The 13044-nt window shown below is 37.6% G+C and overlaps 1 protein-coding gene across 2 annotated transcripts in view; it reads right to left on the reverse strand.

Annotated features, from left to right (window-relative positions):
• Nucleotides 1-13044, reverse strand: part of LOC150087162 (dynamin-like) — a 307901-nt gene that overhangs the window by 256196 nt on the left and 38661 nt on the right. For both annotated transcript variants that reach the window (XM_090372996.1, XM_090372997.1), the window contains exon 3: nucleotides 250-399. In XM_090372996.1, coding sequence (XP_090229122.1) covers nucleotides 250-399 — 150 coding nt within the window. The remainder of the gene's footprint in view (nucleotides 1-249; nucleotides 400-13044) is intronic.

Here is a 13044-nt window from a genome sequence, read left to right on the forward strand (position 1 = left end):
CAGAACTCTCATGCATGTGATGAACATGTGTTTTCATCATATAAATCAAAGTTCCAAATATAGCAGCCTAGAGAACCCCCCCCCCCCTTTATCATTTAAAATTTTTTCAAGATAACCAAGAACAATTTCTTTTATATTTAGATGGGGGAATAATTTAAATAAATATGGTAGCCTTTTAATAATTATTACATATTACATATTGCATTATTTTACTAAAAACAAAAGGTATAGTAAACTTAGAAGACTTACCATGTGGAGAATACACTCTAAGATTAATTGGAGCACTAGATATGCCCTTATTTGAACCTGTCAATTTGTCTGTTTCATCTTCAATTTCTTTACGAATTAAGTCAAAATCAGTGAACTTCTTACTTCTGCAGTGTAAAAATTCTCCATATTCTAAAATGGAAATATGATAACATTATAACATGCATTTTGAAGTTAGCTTAAAATATTCCCACATGAAGACAACAAAAAGGGGGGAGGATGAAAAAAGTTGTGTGAATAGCAAATGGGTAGGCAAATTCACTATCAGGGCGTCAACATCACCTATTTATACTTCTTTCTTAAATTTTAATATTTACGGAAATTAATGAAAACTAAATGATATTTACATATCCAAATATTCTGAAGTGCTGTTAACTTCTGTGGCAAGGAAAAAAAAAAAAAAAAAAACAAATCAGAAATAACTACAGTAGAGCGCTGATAATCCAAACTAATAGGGAACGGGGGTAGTTCGGACTTCTGATTTGTTCGGATTTTCAAACTTATCAAAAATACTGTTCTGGAAACTTAAAAAAAAAAAAAGAAAAAAAAAAAAAAAAAAAAAAAAGGTTTAGTAAGTTTAGAAAAACACGCTTTAAAATCTGAGGGATCGCCTAAATTTTTTGTTAAAATCCAGTGCTTTTTCACAGAACAAAGGCCCAGATATGGGTTCTCCTAAGTTTCATCTGTGTGAACTACAAATAAACGGCATCTTTGAGAGATGAATCATAGCTGTTCTCATAGGTTTTCTTTTTTTTCTTTTTGTACCATCTGAATGAAGTTTCGATGCAAACTTATAAAATTTATTTTTTTATTTTTTAATGCCTGTTATGGTTGACTTTCCAACCTCGTAAAATTTTGCTGACCCACCTTCTCCCTCTGAAAGACTGTTTAAAATCTCAATCTTCTATTCTCTTAAATATTTCTGCTTCCTTTTATAAAAGACAAAGAAAACTACCAGCAGTTCTCGCTTTACAATTTCTCAGGTTTACGAGTTTTTTTTCCCCAAGTATCAAGTATCAACAAAATCGAAAATATGAACATTAATCAAAAAATGAATGTTAAACATTCATAAATACCACATTCCAAACCATGTGCATAGTTATACAATACAGTGTACCCCACTTTACGATATTAATCCATTCCAGAGACACCATCGTATCATTAAAATATCGTAATGTGAACCCAATAACACATTGTTTTTTGGTTATTCGTTTCAAGATATCAGAAGTTGAAATTTTCCCTATATAACTAAGCTATTTATCTCTCTAAAATATCATTTTAGAGGTCACGAGACCTTAAGACATATAAAAGGTCGTGAGCGTGGTTTGTAAATTGCATTAGTTACCAATTCAAATCATTAAAATGCACTACACTCTTATCGTTATCATATGTTCCGTTATAAGAATCAATTTTAAACGCCTTTGTGATATTTTTCTATAAAGCACATTTCTGGAGGTCACGACCATAAAACAATAAAAACAATTTGCACTTCCCAGTTTATTGGGCTTTTCTGTTACTGCAAGCAATTACGAATGGATAGTAAACTCGATCTTCTTGCATTTGCAAAAATACCGACAGCTGGAATTGTGTGGTTTTTATGTTATTATGGTGAAATGTGTTTGCCCTTTACTGAAATCTTCAATCGTATAAAAAACAAATAAATTTTCATTCCTTTTTTTAAGCTTCGTAAACTTGTTACACTGTGCAAATCATGTTAGTTGCAATTTGTGCGTTCCGTTAAAAAATGCTTATACAAGCTATTGAAATGTATAAAGAAAAGAGAAGATTATCTTGGAAACAAATGCCTCTTGAAGCACTTCTGAAGATGACTCCTTGTGCAACAAACCAACGAGTGCCAAGCCAATAATGAGTGATCAACGAGTGTGCACTTAGTCGATGATGAGGAAGAATAAACATTCTTTAACGTTTGTAAGTCGTAAATAATTTCTCTATTATTATAATTTGCTTGATTTTACAGTCTACATTTTCATTTCTTTCAATAAATCAATCACTATTTAAACAAACTAATTAGCTAACTAATTTCATTGTTGAGAACGTAATCCCTGTTTTTAACATTATGTCTATGTGAAATAAATTCCTGCTTCACGGGTTTTCGCTTTACGAGCACGTGCTAGGAATGAATTAACTCGTAAAGTCGAGAACTACCTGTACAGTATAGTAAAATTAAACAGTAAAACCTATGTTCAAAATCTTTTTACTCCATATCTCACTTGTGAGTATCGTGCTAGTTAAAATTTAAATTTCTGTGTGCCGTGTTCTTTGTTATTGATTGACGTTTTTTTTTTTTATTGTTTTAGATTTTGCAACTAAATAAAAAAAAAAAAAGTCAGTGAACAGAAATATCAAATTACAAAGTGTGTTGAAAAACATATAGAGGGTTTAGTGTCAAACAACATTAACTACAAAATTGAATTTTTTTTTAGATAACTTTAGTTTTACTTTATACAAATAATGCATATCATGTCATAGAACGGTATCTCTATAGTAGTTTAAAAGTTAGCTTGGGTTGCAAGTACATTTCCAGTAAAAAAAAGAAAATTTTAAATGGCTTTTTCTTGATTAATTACAAAAACTTTTTGACTACAAAATGATTTTGTATTTAATATTGTTTAACACTAAACCCTCAACATTACAAAGTGTGTGGAATAATATGTTACAAAGTCTTACATTTAGTTAGTATTGTATGTATATTAATTAATATTTTGTTAATAAACAATTTATGTGCTAGTCCACCCATGATTCTAAATAAAAAAGGTTAGGTTACCCCCCCTCCATTTTGGGAGGGGTTCAAGCTCCCATGGGATTCAAGTGGAGGTAACCTGACCTTTTTTCGCCATTAGGGCATATTATTGAACAAGAAAATAAAAATACAGCCATAAAAAAATTTATATTTTTATGAATGTATTTCTAAATATGACCAATTCTAAAGAAAAAAGGTCAGGTTACCCCTTCCACTTCAGGAGGGGTTCAAGCTCCCATGGGATTCAAGTCGAGGTAACCTGACCTTTTTTCACCATTACGAAATACTGTAATGGCGAAAACAGATTAGAGCATGTGCGATTAGGACAAGTTACCATTAGTGCTGCTAAAGTGATACTAAACCGATGTTATGGTGTGTTGTGTTCACACACCAATCAGCACATCGTTTGCCACACCTACCAGGAGCTGCCCCTACCACGGCTGTAGGGGCAGCTCCTGGAGTTTTGTCAATGATACACATGAATTTTTCTAGCAGGGAGGTAATTATCCCATTTTATAATGCAATGGTCAGGCCACATCTTGAATACTGGTCTAGATGATTGATTTTAAGAGGTATGTGGAGCGGCTGGAAAGGGTGCAGAGAAGGGCAGTGAGACTGGTAAGGGGAACAAAGGGGTGCTCTTAGCAAGAAAGGCTTCAGTTCTACAAATTACAGTGTAAGGAGACTAGACACCTGAGAAGCAAGAGGTGTTTAAGGCTTTGAATTGTTTGAGTAAGCTCAATGCTGATGGGATTTTTTTTCTGGCTTAGACTATGCACATGAAGGGACATAAATTCAAACTGAGGTAGTTTCAGAACAGATGTGTGTAAGTTTGCTTTCAGCTAGCAGGTGGTTGATTTTTGGAATAAACTTCCATTTGTTGTTGTTAAGTAGGTAGTCTGAATAAATTCAAGGAAAACTAGACAAACTACTGGAGGGGATGGATAGATGATATGGGAAGTTTTTTTTTTTTTTTTTGTTTTTTTTGCTGATGCTGTATACGTTTGCTTTCTTGTATCATTTGCCATTACTAATTTCCTGTTAAAATATTGAATTTTCATAAATAATTTCTTTGGAAGTGACAAATTGATTTTTTTTATGAAAACCTCAAACATGAGATTCATTAAAATCTACAATACTTAGTACCGTGCATGGGTTGATGGTTGAGGAGATGAAAGAAGATATTTGCTGACAACAGACTAACTTCTGTAGATCGTAATTTTTGGGAAATATATATGAAGGATGGTTGTTCCAGAAAACAGAAACTGAACAAATAAATGAGGAAGAAGAAAAGTCTGTTCTGCGAGTTTGAAGTTGAACAGTAAAAGGATGTTAGCTGGTTGTGACATGTGTTCAGACTGCTTTGAGAATAGAGAGAGCAAGTATTATAAAAGCCAATTCAGAAGAACAACACCCATGGAAGTATCTATAGAAAAAGTATGCAGCAGAAACAGAATGTCTATGAGACAGAGAATGGAGAGACTCTGTAGAGATTAGTCATTAATTAACCTAACTGCCCTCTTTTGAACGGAATCTAGAAGCTTGAGAAATGTTTAGGTACACCGTCCCAGATGTGGGAATAATATTCCATGGCAGGGCGGTTTGCGATTTGTACAGAGGGGACACCTGTTTGGAAGAAAAGTAATGCTGAGAGCGAAAGAGAAAAACCAGTTTTTTAGATGGAGAGGAAGCAATGTTTGTAATAATGTGCTTATGCCAAAATAGATTAGAAATCAGAGTAATCCCCAATAGAGATATATGGTCTTGTCAAGAAATTGGAGTGTCATCAATGATAAACATAGTAGCAGAAGAATCCTTTTTTGCAAGATATAAGACAGGACTGAGTTTTAGGACTGAAATCGACTAAGTTATGTTTGCCCCACTTGAGAATTACCTGAAAATTGGCATTTAAAGAATTGGTAGTAGAAATTCGAGAAGTTGAAGCTGTTTGTGCAGGACAAGGTTTCTCAAACTGGAAGGTGGAATGCAATGTGCTATCATCAGCAAAACTATCGATAAGATTCTGGTCAATGGAAGGTCATTAATATACAAGAGGAAAAGAGTGGGAAAGAAAGAACTGAACCTTAGGGAATACCAGCAATAGTGGAGAAGTTAGAAGACAGAGAGTCATCTACCATCACCCACAGTGAACAGTCAGAGAGAAAACTGGATACCCAATTACAAAAAACAGTTGTCAAACCATAAGATAGAAGCTTATTTGGAAGACCTTTATGCCAAACACAATCAAAAGCCTTTGAAATGCCAAGAGAAACTGCTTGCGTTTCACCGAACTTTTCCATTGAATTTGTCCATAAATGGGCAACACAAGCCAGAATATCACCAGTGGATTGATACTGACAGAATCTATACTGGCGATCGTTGATCAGATGGAAGGTTTCTAAGTGGTTTAAGAGTTGGCAGTTAATTGATTTCTCCATTGCTCTGGAAAGAGTAGAAGTAATTGCAATGGGATGATAATTGTATGGGAGGGATTTGTACCCCTGTTTTAGAATTGGCTGGATACGAGAAAATTTCCAAGCAGAAGGAAAAATACCTTAGGAATAAGAAAGTGAAAAAAGGTGATACAAAACAGGAGAAACTTCAAGAAAACAGGTTTTGAGAACAAGTGGAGAAATACCATCAGGATATGGAGCTTTCTCGGCATCAAGCTTGACCAAAATCCTTCTGCCATCCTTTTGAAGGAAGACCACAGGAGGCATTGAACCGAGTGTACTGGGAATGGTGAGAGGTGGTTTACCAGGATCATGAACACACAAGCTGGAAGAAAAATAGGATGCTAGCAGGTCAGCTTTATCTTTGGCTGAAGTGGTAATAGAACCATCTGGTTATACAGAGGTGGAACCAGAGATGAGCAAAGTTGTGGCCAATAGCTTTGGCAAGAGACCAGAATGCTCGGCTACCATTTGTACAAGAAGCAAGTTTTCTACTCTTAGCCTATTCGAAATCTAGTTTGGACTGATTAATAACAGCTTTACAATTGCTGAGAGCTTTGGTGTAGGCAGAAAATGAACCTAGAGATTTGGATAAAAACCAATTATGATATGAAACATTCTTCTCTTGAACAGCCTTATTATATTTATTGGAAAACTAAAGTTTTCCAATAAATTCCTACAAGAATAATATCAGTGACACAATCTGAGCAAACGTTGACATCAGGAAATTTGAAACAGTAATCTGACCAAGAAAAACAAATCTTGGAGATCATCCCATTTTGCACTCTTGTAATGCCAAACAACACATGGTTGACAATGGCCAAGATATAAAAGGATCCATTGGAGAAGAGACCACCACTAAGTTGTGATCTGAGGTACTTAGAGGACCACTCACCCCGATCATGTACTAAGAAGAGTTGTTTGTGAGAAAAAGATCAAGCATATTGGCTGTGTGGTTAAGGATTATCTGGTATTCTGGTAAGTAAATAAACAATCTGTGCGAGATCATCGGTAAAAGCAAAAGCCTCAGCATCTCAACCAGCTGGGTCAATGTGCCTAGAAAATGGAAGCCAGCTGGAGTTGTAAAAATTGTGAAGGAAGTCAGAGTTCCAAGTGATTAGTGGAGCTGGGAGAAAGATAGAGGCAACAAATGATTTTGACAGAATGTGGTAGAGAGATGTTAAGCCAGCAAAGATCTAAAAGATAAGATTTCAAATTAAGCATATATCAGAACAGACATATGCACAAGTACCAACCTTTGAAGTGAAAGGAATCATAAAGCGAATAATTCGGTCACCTGAGATGAGCAGTGGTTCAATAAACCAATAACTGGGGTTGTTGTTATTTGATTTTTAGGAGCATTAGCAACTAAGGCCATATTGCTGCGGGGATATGCGGTGGTCATTCCCTGACCTTTCCGCATCCTCCGTATTTGGTGGTCAAGGGCTCGAACCCCTGTCTAATCAAGAAGCGTGTGCTACGCACTGCTGCTCCGACACACCTGGCTACGGAGGCGCCCAATAACTGGGGTTCTGTCAGAAAAAATACATGGGGTTTGACTGACTAAGTGGAAATGGACATCATTCAGATCAGAACTGAGACCACGTATATTTGGGAAATGAACATGGAAGTGTTTGGGAGGTTTAGATCTTTTGCAGATAACTTTGTTCTATTAGTTGGACAATTCATGGTGTATTCAGTAGTAAGAGAAGGTTGGAGGAGGGGACATGCTGAATGAAGTAATGAAATTTTTGGATATGGTGTACATGTGGCAAAAATATACCCAGCTCCTTGACATAATGTGGCCACGACAATGACCCCGGCATACAGACTACTCAGACTCCCTCCAGTCACTATGTGGCAGAGTAGATGCAGCAAGATTATGCACTGATCCACAAGTTTCCTAGATACTTACCAATAGGTTTGGTCTGGTGGACTATCTAGCGGTCGGCCTGTGAACATCGTTTTAGTTAGTTTGTTTGTTATTTGGTTTTTAGGAGCATTAGCAACTAAGGCCATATTGCTCCAGGGATATGCGGTGGTCATTCCCTGACCTTTTCGCATCCTCCGTATTTGGTGAGCAAGGGCTCGAACCCCGGTCTAATCAAGAAGCGTGTGCTATGCACTGCTGCTCCTGCCCATCTGGCTACGGAGGCGCCACCGTTTTAGTGCTATACCCTCAAAATGTAAGGAAGACTGGATCTTGCCACGATGTCCATCATAACATCAAAAGACAGCAATCATACTGCATGATGGAAGAGATGGGAGAGGTTTGCCAGAGTTTTGCTCTGCAGACTAAACATGGGTTCCACCACTTCAAGAATCCAATAAGCAAAGTGGTGGTAGTGTGCTGGTTGATGAAGTCATCTATTGCCTGGTAACACAGAGGAGCGTCATTTCTCCATGTAGTATGGGTGCACACCCGGACGCCTGCTTATGTTGGTTTGCACATAGGTAGTCACTTCCAGTATGCTAGGTGCCATATTTCAGAACTTGCAAATGGGAGTTATACCCAGGGCTACTAACAGCCCCACCATTGTGAAGGTGCAAGTAGAGGATTTAGCTTGCCACAGACTGACTGGACTTTGCCAAAATTAGGTCCAGTTCACTTGAGTGTACCTGAATATCAGTTCCACCAGTGTTTTAGATGCCTGAGTAGCAAGCACAGCTTGGCATATCTAACAGGCATCTGCAACAGCCTCAAGGACCAAGGAAGATGATGCAAAGAAGCAAGCATACTCAGCATCAGCCAAAAAAAAACAAAAAAAAAACACGCACATATTCATCTGTCTATCCCCTCTAATAACTTGCCATTCTTTTTTAATATATGTCCTCCTATATGTGTAATCTCTTCTATTCTTCACCACTTGGATTTAATGTGGTACCATTTAATTGATGTGTTATTCTGGAATTATTGCTGCCCACATGCAGTACCTTACATTTACCAATATTAAACCTCGCCTGTTACTTCTTAGTCCATCTGTCCAAATTTTCTAGGCCATGTTGCAATAGTACCTTGACTTTTGTCATTAACCTTCCACTTCCAACCAAATTTTTATTATCTATCTTAGACAATAAGTTTGATATACCTCCATCAATATCCTTAATAACGAAAAGCACAGGAGGACCAGCACTGAACCCTAAGGGACTGCACTAATAACATCCGTCCAAGGGGCACACCTACTAATTTTGAGGGTATCAATGGAGACATCTTTGGAGAAGTAAGAAAGTATAAAAAGGCAACACAGAATAAAAGTAAGCTCGGGAGCACAGGTTTTGAGAAAAAGTGAAGAAATATCATCAGCAACTGACACTTTCTAGGCATCAAGACTGTTCAAAATTCTTCTTATATATTCTTTTGACAGAAGACCAAGTGATGCACTGGGAATAGTAGGTGATTTACCAAGATTATCAATACAAGAGTTAGAAGAAAAGTAGGATACTAGTAAGTCAGCTTTATCTTCAGCTTGCAACAAATGAACCTGGAGATTTGGATGCAAGAAAATTGCGATATTCAACATTATTATCTTGAACAGCCTCAGCACATTTATTGGATAATGCAAGGTTTAGATAAGGGATGAGATCTTTAGAAGGGGTGTGAAATAGAGGATTTCATCCCAATAAGAATAATTTCATGGACATGAGCAAACTCCTGACATCAGAAGATTTAAAACAGTAATCCGATCAAGGAAAAGAATAGAAAATATGCAGATCATACCATTTTTTTTACTGTAATATCAAATAACATGAGGCTGAGAAGGCCCCCAAGAGAAAGGTTCCATTGGAAAAGAGCTGATGTAATGTTGTGAAGTAATACGTTGAAGTAATGTCAACTTTTTTCAAATATGAGATGATCTTCTGTGGTGAGAACCTGAAACCATTAGCCACTGCCCAGGAGTTAAGGCGATTAACAGCTTGTTACAGTTGTCTCTTGATAAATCTCATGTTGTATGACTGGAGGAAATTGTTCAGCAATGGAGTTTACTTTAATGGTAAAAAGTGAAACACTTAAAACAGATCCTTGTGGTATTCCTTCCTCTTTGGTAAAAACAGCCAAGAGATGGGATGGACCCTACAAAAACTTGGGAAAATAACAGGATAAAAAAAGCTTTTTAAAAGAAATGAGAAGGTCACCTCTTAGACTAAGACTATAAAAATCTTTTAAAATACCAAATCTCCAAGTTCTGTCATATGTTTTTCCCATATCAAAGAAGGTACTCTCATTTTAGGAAAGCATCTTGAATAGAAGTTTCCAGTCAAAGCAGATGTTCCTTCAGAAGTTGCACTGAATATTGGAGAGGTCATTTGATTCTAATCACCAGAGAAAATGAGCATTGATCATTCTCCCCAATAATTTGTACAAACAGCTAATCAGAGCAAAAAGGGCAGTAATTTGTTGGAATAGGATCCTTTTCTGGCTTAGCAAAGGCAAGACCAGTTGCCTTGTGCCAGGTGTCCAGAAACTGCTCTTTGAGAAAGGTTTGTTGTATAGGAACAGCTGATGGGCCATGGATTCCAGTGCAAGATGTTTAATCATTTCATTATGAATGTCACCTGGTCCAACAGCACTTATGAAATCGCATATGGCCCCACAGCACTTGCTGTGGGACCATCTGCGATTCATGAGCTATTTTCAGTTAATGAATGGAAAATGGTCCATCCTATGAATATACACACTTTGATGTAAAATTAAGGGCCTGTTTTTTATTTTTGTGTTTTAAGGACCAGAAACCTTGTGGAACAGGATGACATCGTTGAAATGTTAGAAAATGTTTTTCCAAGTGTATTTGCTTTTGCAGTTGAGTCTGCAACACTGCATCCATTATATATCAGGATCAATGAGGGGTATGACTGTGCATTTTCCATATTTTGTCCCAGCCCATCTTAGAGCTGGTCAACTGAGTAACAGAGGAAGTAAAAAAGATAAAAAATTATTTTTGGCTGTGGTGTTGGCTATAACAAGCTTTAAGCATGTGCCTGTTTAAAGGCTATGGGATTAATTGTGGTGGGATACTGTTGGAATATTCCTCAGGCTTTGTTTTGTGCCTTTTTCTGTTGCCTGCACATTTGGCATTCCACCATGGTTTGGGAGATGTTGAAAACCGGGTGCTATAAACTGGTGAAATAATGAGCTTTAAAACTTGTATGGAGTGTAATCTTCCTTTAATTTCTTAAAGAATTACATATTATTCCCAGATGTTTCCTATACCACTTCTTCAGTGAACACCTGTTCTTACAATACCATTATGGTATTGTAAGGACATCATCGTTTAAGTGCATATTGTTTCACCAATTTCCAGTTCTTGATATACAAAAATCAAGCAGTAAACTAACAATAAAGAAAACACCACTAGCAATGCAAGAAAAAATAGATGTCAAAACTAAGGTGGTATTTGATGAGTCAGTCTTGGACCACTTTGCAGAGGAAGACACAGACCAGCATCTATACGTCCCCAAAGAGGGAAAACCAAAGAGTAAGAAAAATAAGTTGTATGCACTTTCGATGTCAAAGTGCAGAGTACTAGGAGGTACCAATATGGAGTGGCAGCTGACTGAAGTTTTCTGTGCAAGTTTTTCAGAACTCAGTAAACAGCAGGCAATGGGCATAAATAACTTTTGATGGTATAGTCATTTCTGTTGAGTCCCAATGGAACATTTCTTGGCAACCTTTTCAGCATATGTTGCCTTATTGATATTTATGTTTTAACTGCTTTTTTCCACCTCCTGTTATGAAATGTTCAGCTCTGCTAACGTGCTTTGTACTTCTTTATTTTTTTTTCCACCTCTAGCATGCTCATGAGTACACAGGGTGCTCTCCTTGGCAGTTAGTGCAGGTGGGTTTTATATAGCTGATCATGTAATTCCACGGTCTTGTTTCTATGCACCACAGTGGGTACATAAAAGGACACTGTGGCAGGTCATTTGTGAATATCCATATTTCTGACACTTGAAGCAACTTAACAGGTTTGAAACATATGGATGTATTGTACAGTTCAAATAGATGGCATATTGAAAGTAAGGATGAGGCTTCTAGTCAGAACTAGATTCCTATCTCCACATACAAAACATTTGCTTTGGGGCTATCACTTCTTGAGATTTTAGCTCTGAACAGATCTTTTCAGAGATCCCATTCTGAGAACAGTTCAGTTTCTTGTGAGGTGTTACTGTAATTGGCATTCCCCTTATAGAAGTGGCTCAGAGAAGCTGTTTCACAGTAGATATCCCCAGAAAGCAGCTGTTTTATAGAAGGGAGGCTGTCAACCCTTCCAAACCCATTTGAATAAAGAAGGGCCACATTTTCTCTTTAAGTTTCTCTCTGGCAGAATGGAGTATCAGATATCTAGTTGTTGGACCTGATACAGTTTCAGCTCTGAGCATTGTTGGTGAAGTGACAGTGGTGTTTCGCTGTCATTATTTTCAGGTAGAGACTGCACTGGGGTCCCAGAAGAAAAATTTAGATTATTGGGATGCATAGTGTTTCTGACTCTGGTTCAGTGCCAGGCTCATTTTGATAACCCCCTCCCCACAACATGGAGTCCAAATGGGATGCCTACCATCCAGAAGACAATAAATGTATTCATGAGTTGGGTGCCAAGGCTACCCAGACACCATATCCACACTACTGCCAGCCTGAATCCTGTCCCTTGGATCATGAGAGTAGGGGCATGGCACTGACATGGTTGACCCTTACAGGTGAACCCCACTGGCCGATGATCCCAGGCTAGCCATCCAGGACAACTCAGCTTGTTGAAGCAGGGAACAAAATGATGTAGAAGCCGTATCCCTCAACCACCAGGATTTCCCATTCTGCGTTTCCACAGGTTGCAGTGCTTGCTGTGCACCAAGACCAGTGGAATGCAGTCCACCTAATACAATGGGTCACAATCCCAACTTAGGCTGTGGGCACTGGGAGGTTGCCCCTAACCACATACAATATTAGCATTAGTAAAGACATATGATGCAAGAAAGCAAGTTTATATAGCATCACCCAAAAGAAAAAAAAAAAAACATTTCACCAATCCATTTACTTCAACTGTTTGTCTAGTTCTGCCTTGAACTTATTAAGCTGTTGACCTCCACTACAACAGATGGAAGTTTGTTCCAACTATCAACCACCCACAGACTAAAGGAGAATTTCTACACATCCATTTTACAATTGTCTTTCTCAATTTGAATTTATGTGCCTACAGGTGAGTAATCTGAGCAAGGGGTAGAATCTCATTAGCATTGAGCTTGCTCAAACCATCAAGGCTTTATACACCTCAATTAGATCACCTCACAGGTGCCAAGTCTCCAGAAGCTGCAATTTGCAGAACATAAGCCTTCCTTGGTAACACCCATCCTTTGTTCCACAAACCAAACTCGTTGCCCTTCACTGTACTCATTCCAGCAGTTCTACATCTTTCCTAAAATGAGGCCTCCAGACCTGTATACAGTACTCAATGTGTGGCCAAACCATTGCCTTATACAAGGGGATAATCATCCCTTTATCCCTTCTAGCAAAATTCCTGTATATCATTGACAAGACAACATGAGCTACTCTTGCAACCTGTCTCCACTGCT

The sequence above is a fragment of the Mastigoproctus giganteus genome, chromosome 4 (genome assembly GCF_048544385.1).
Source record: "Mastigoproctus giganteus isolate SK-2022 chromosome 4, ASM4854438v1, whole genome shotgun sequence".
NCBI lineage: Eukaryota > Metazoa > Arthropoda > Arachnida > Uropygi > Thelyphonidae > Mastigoproctus > Mastigoproctus giganteus.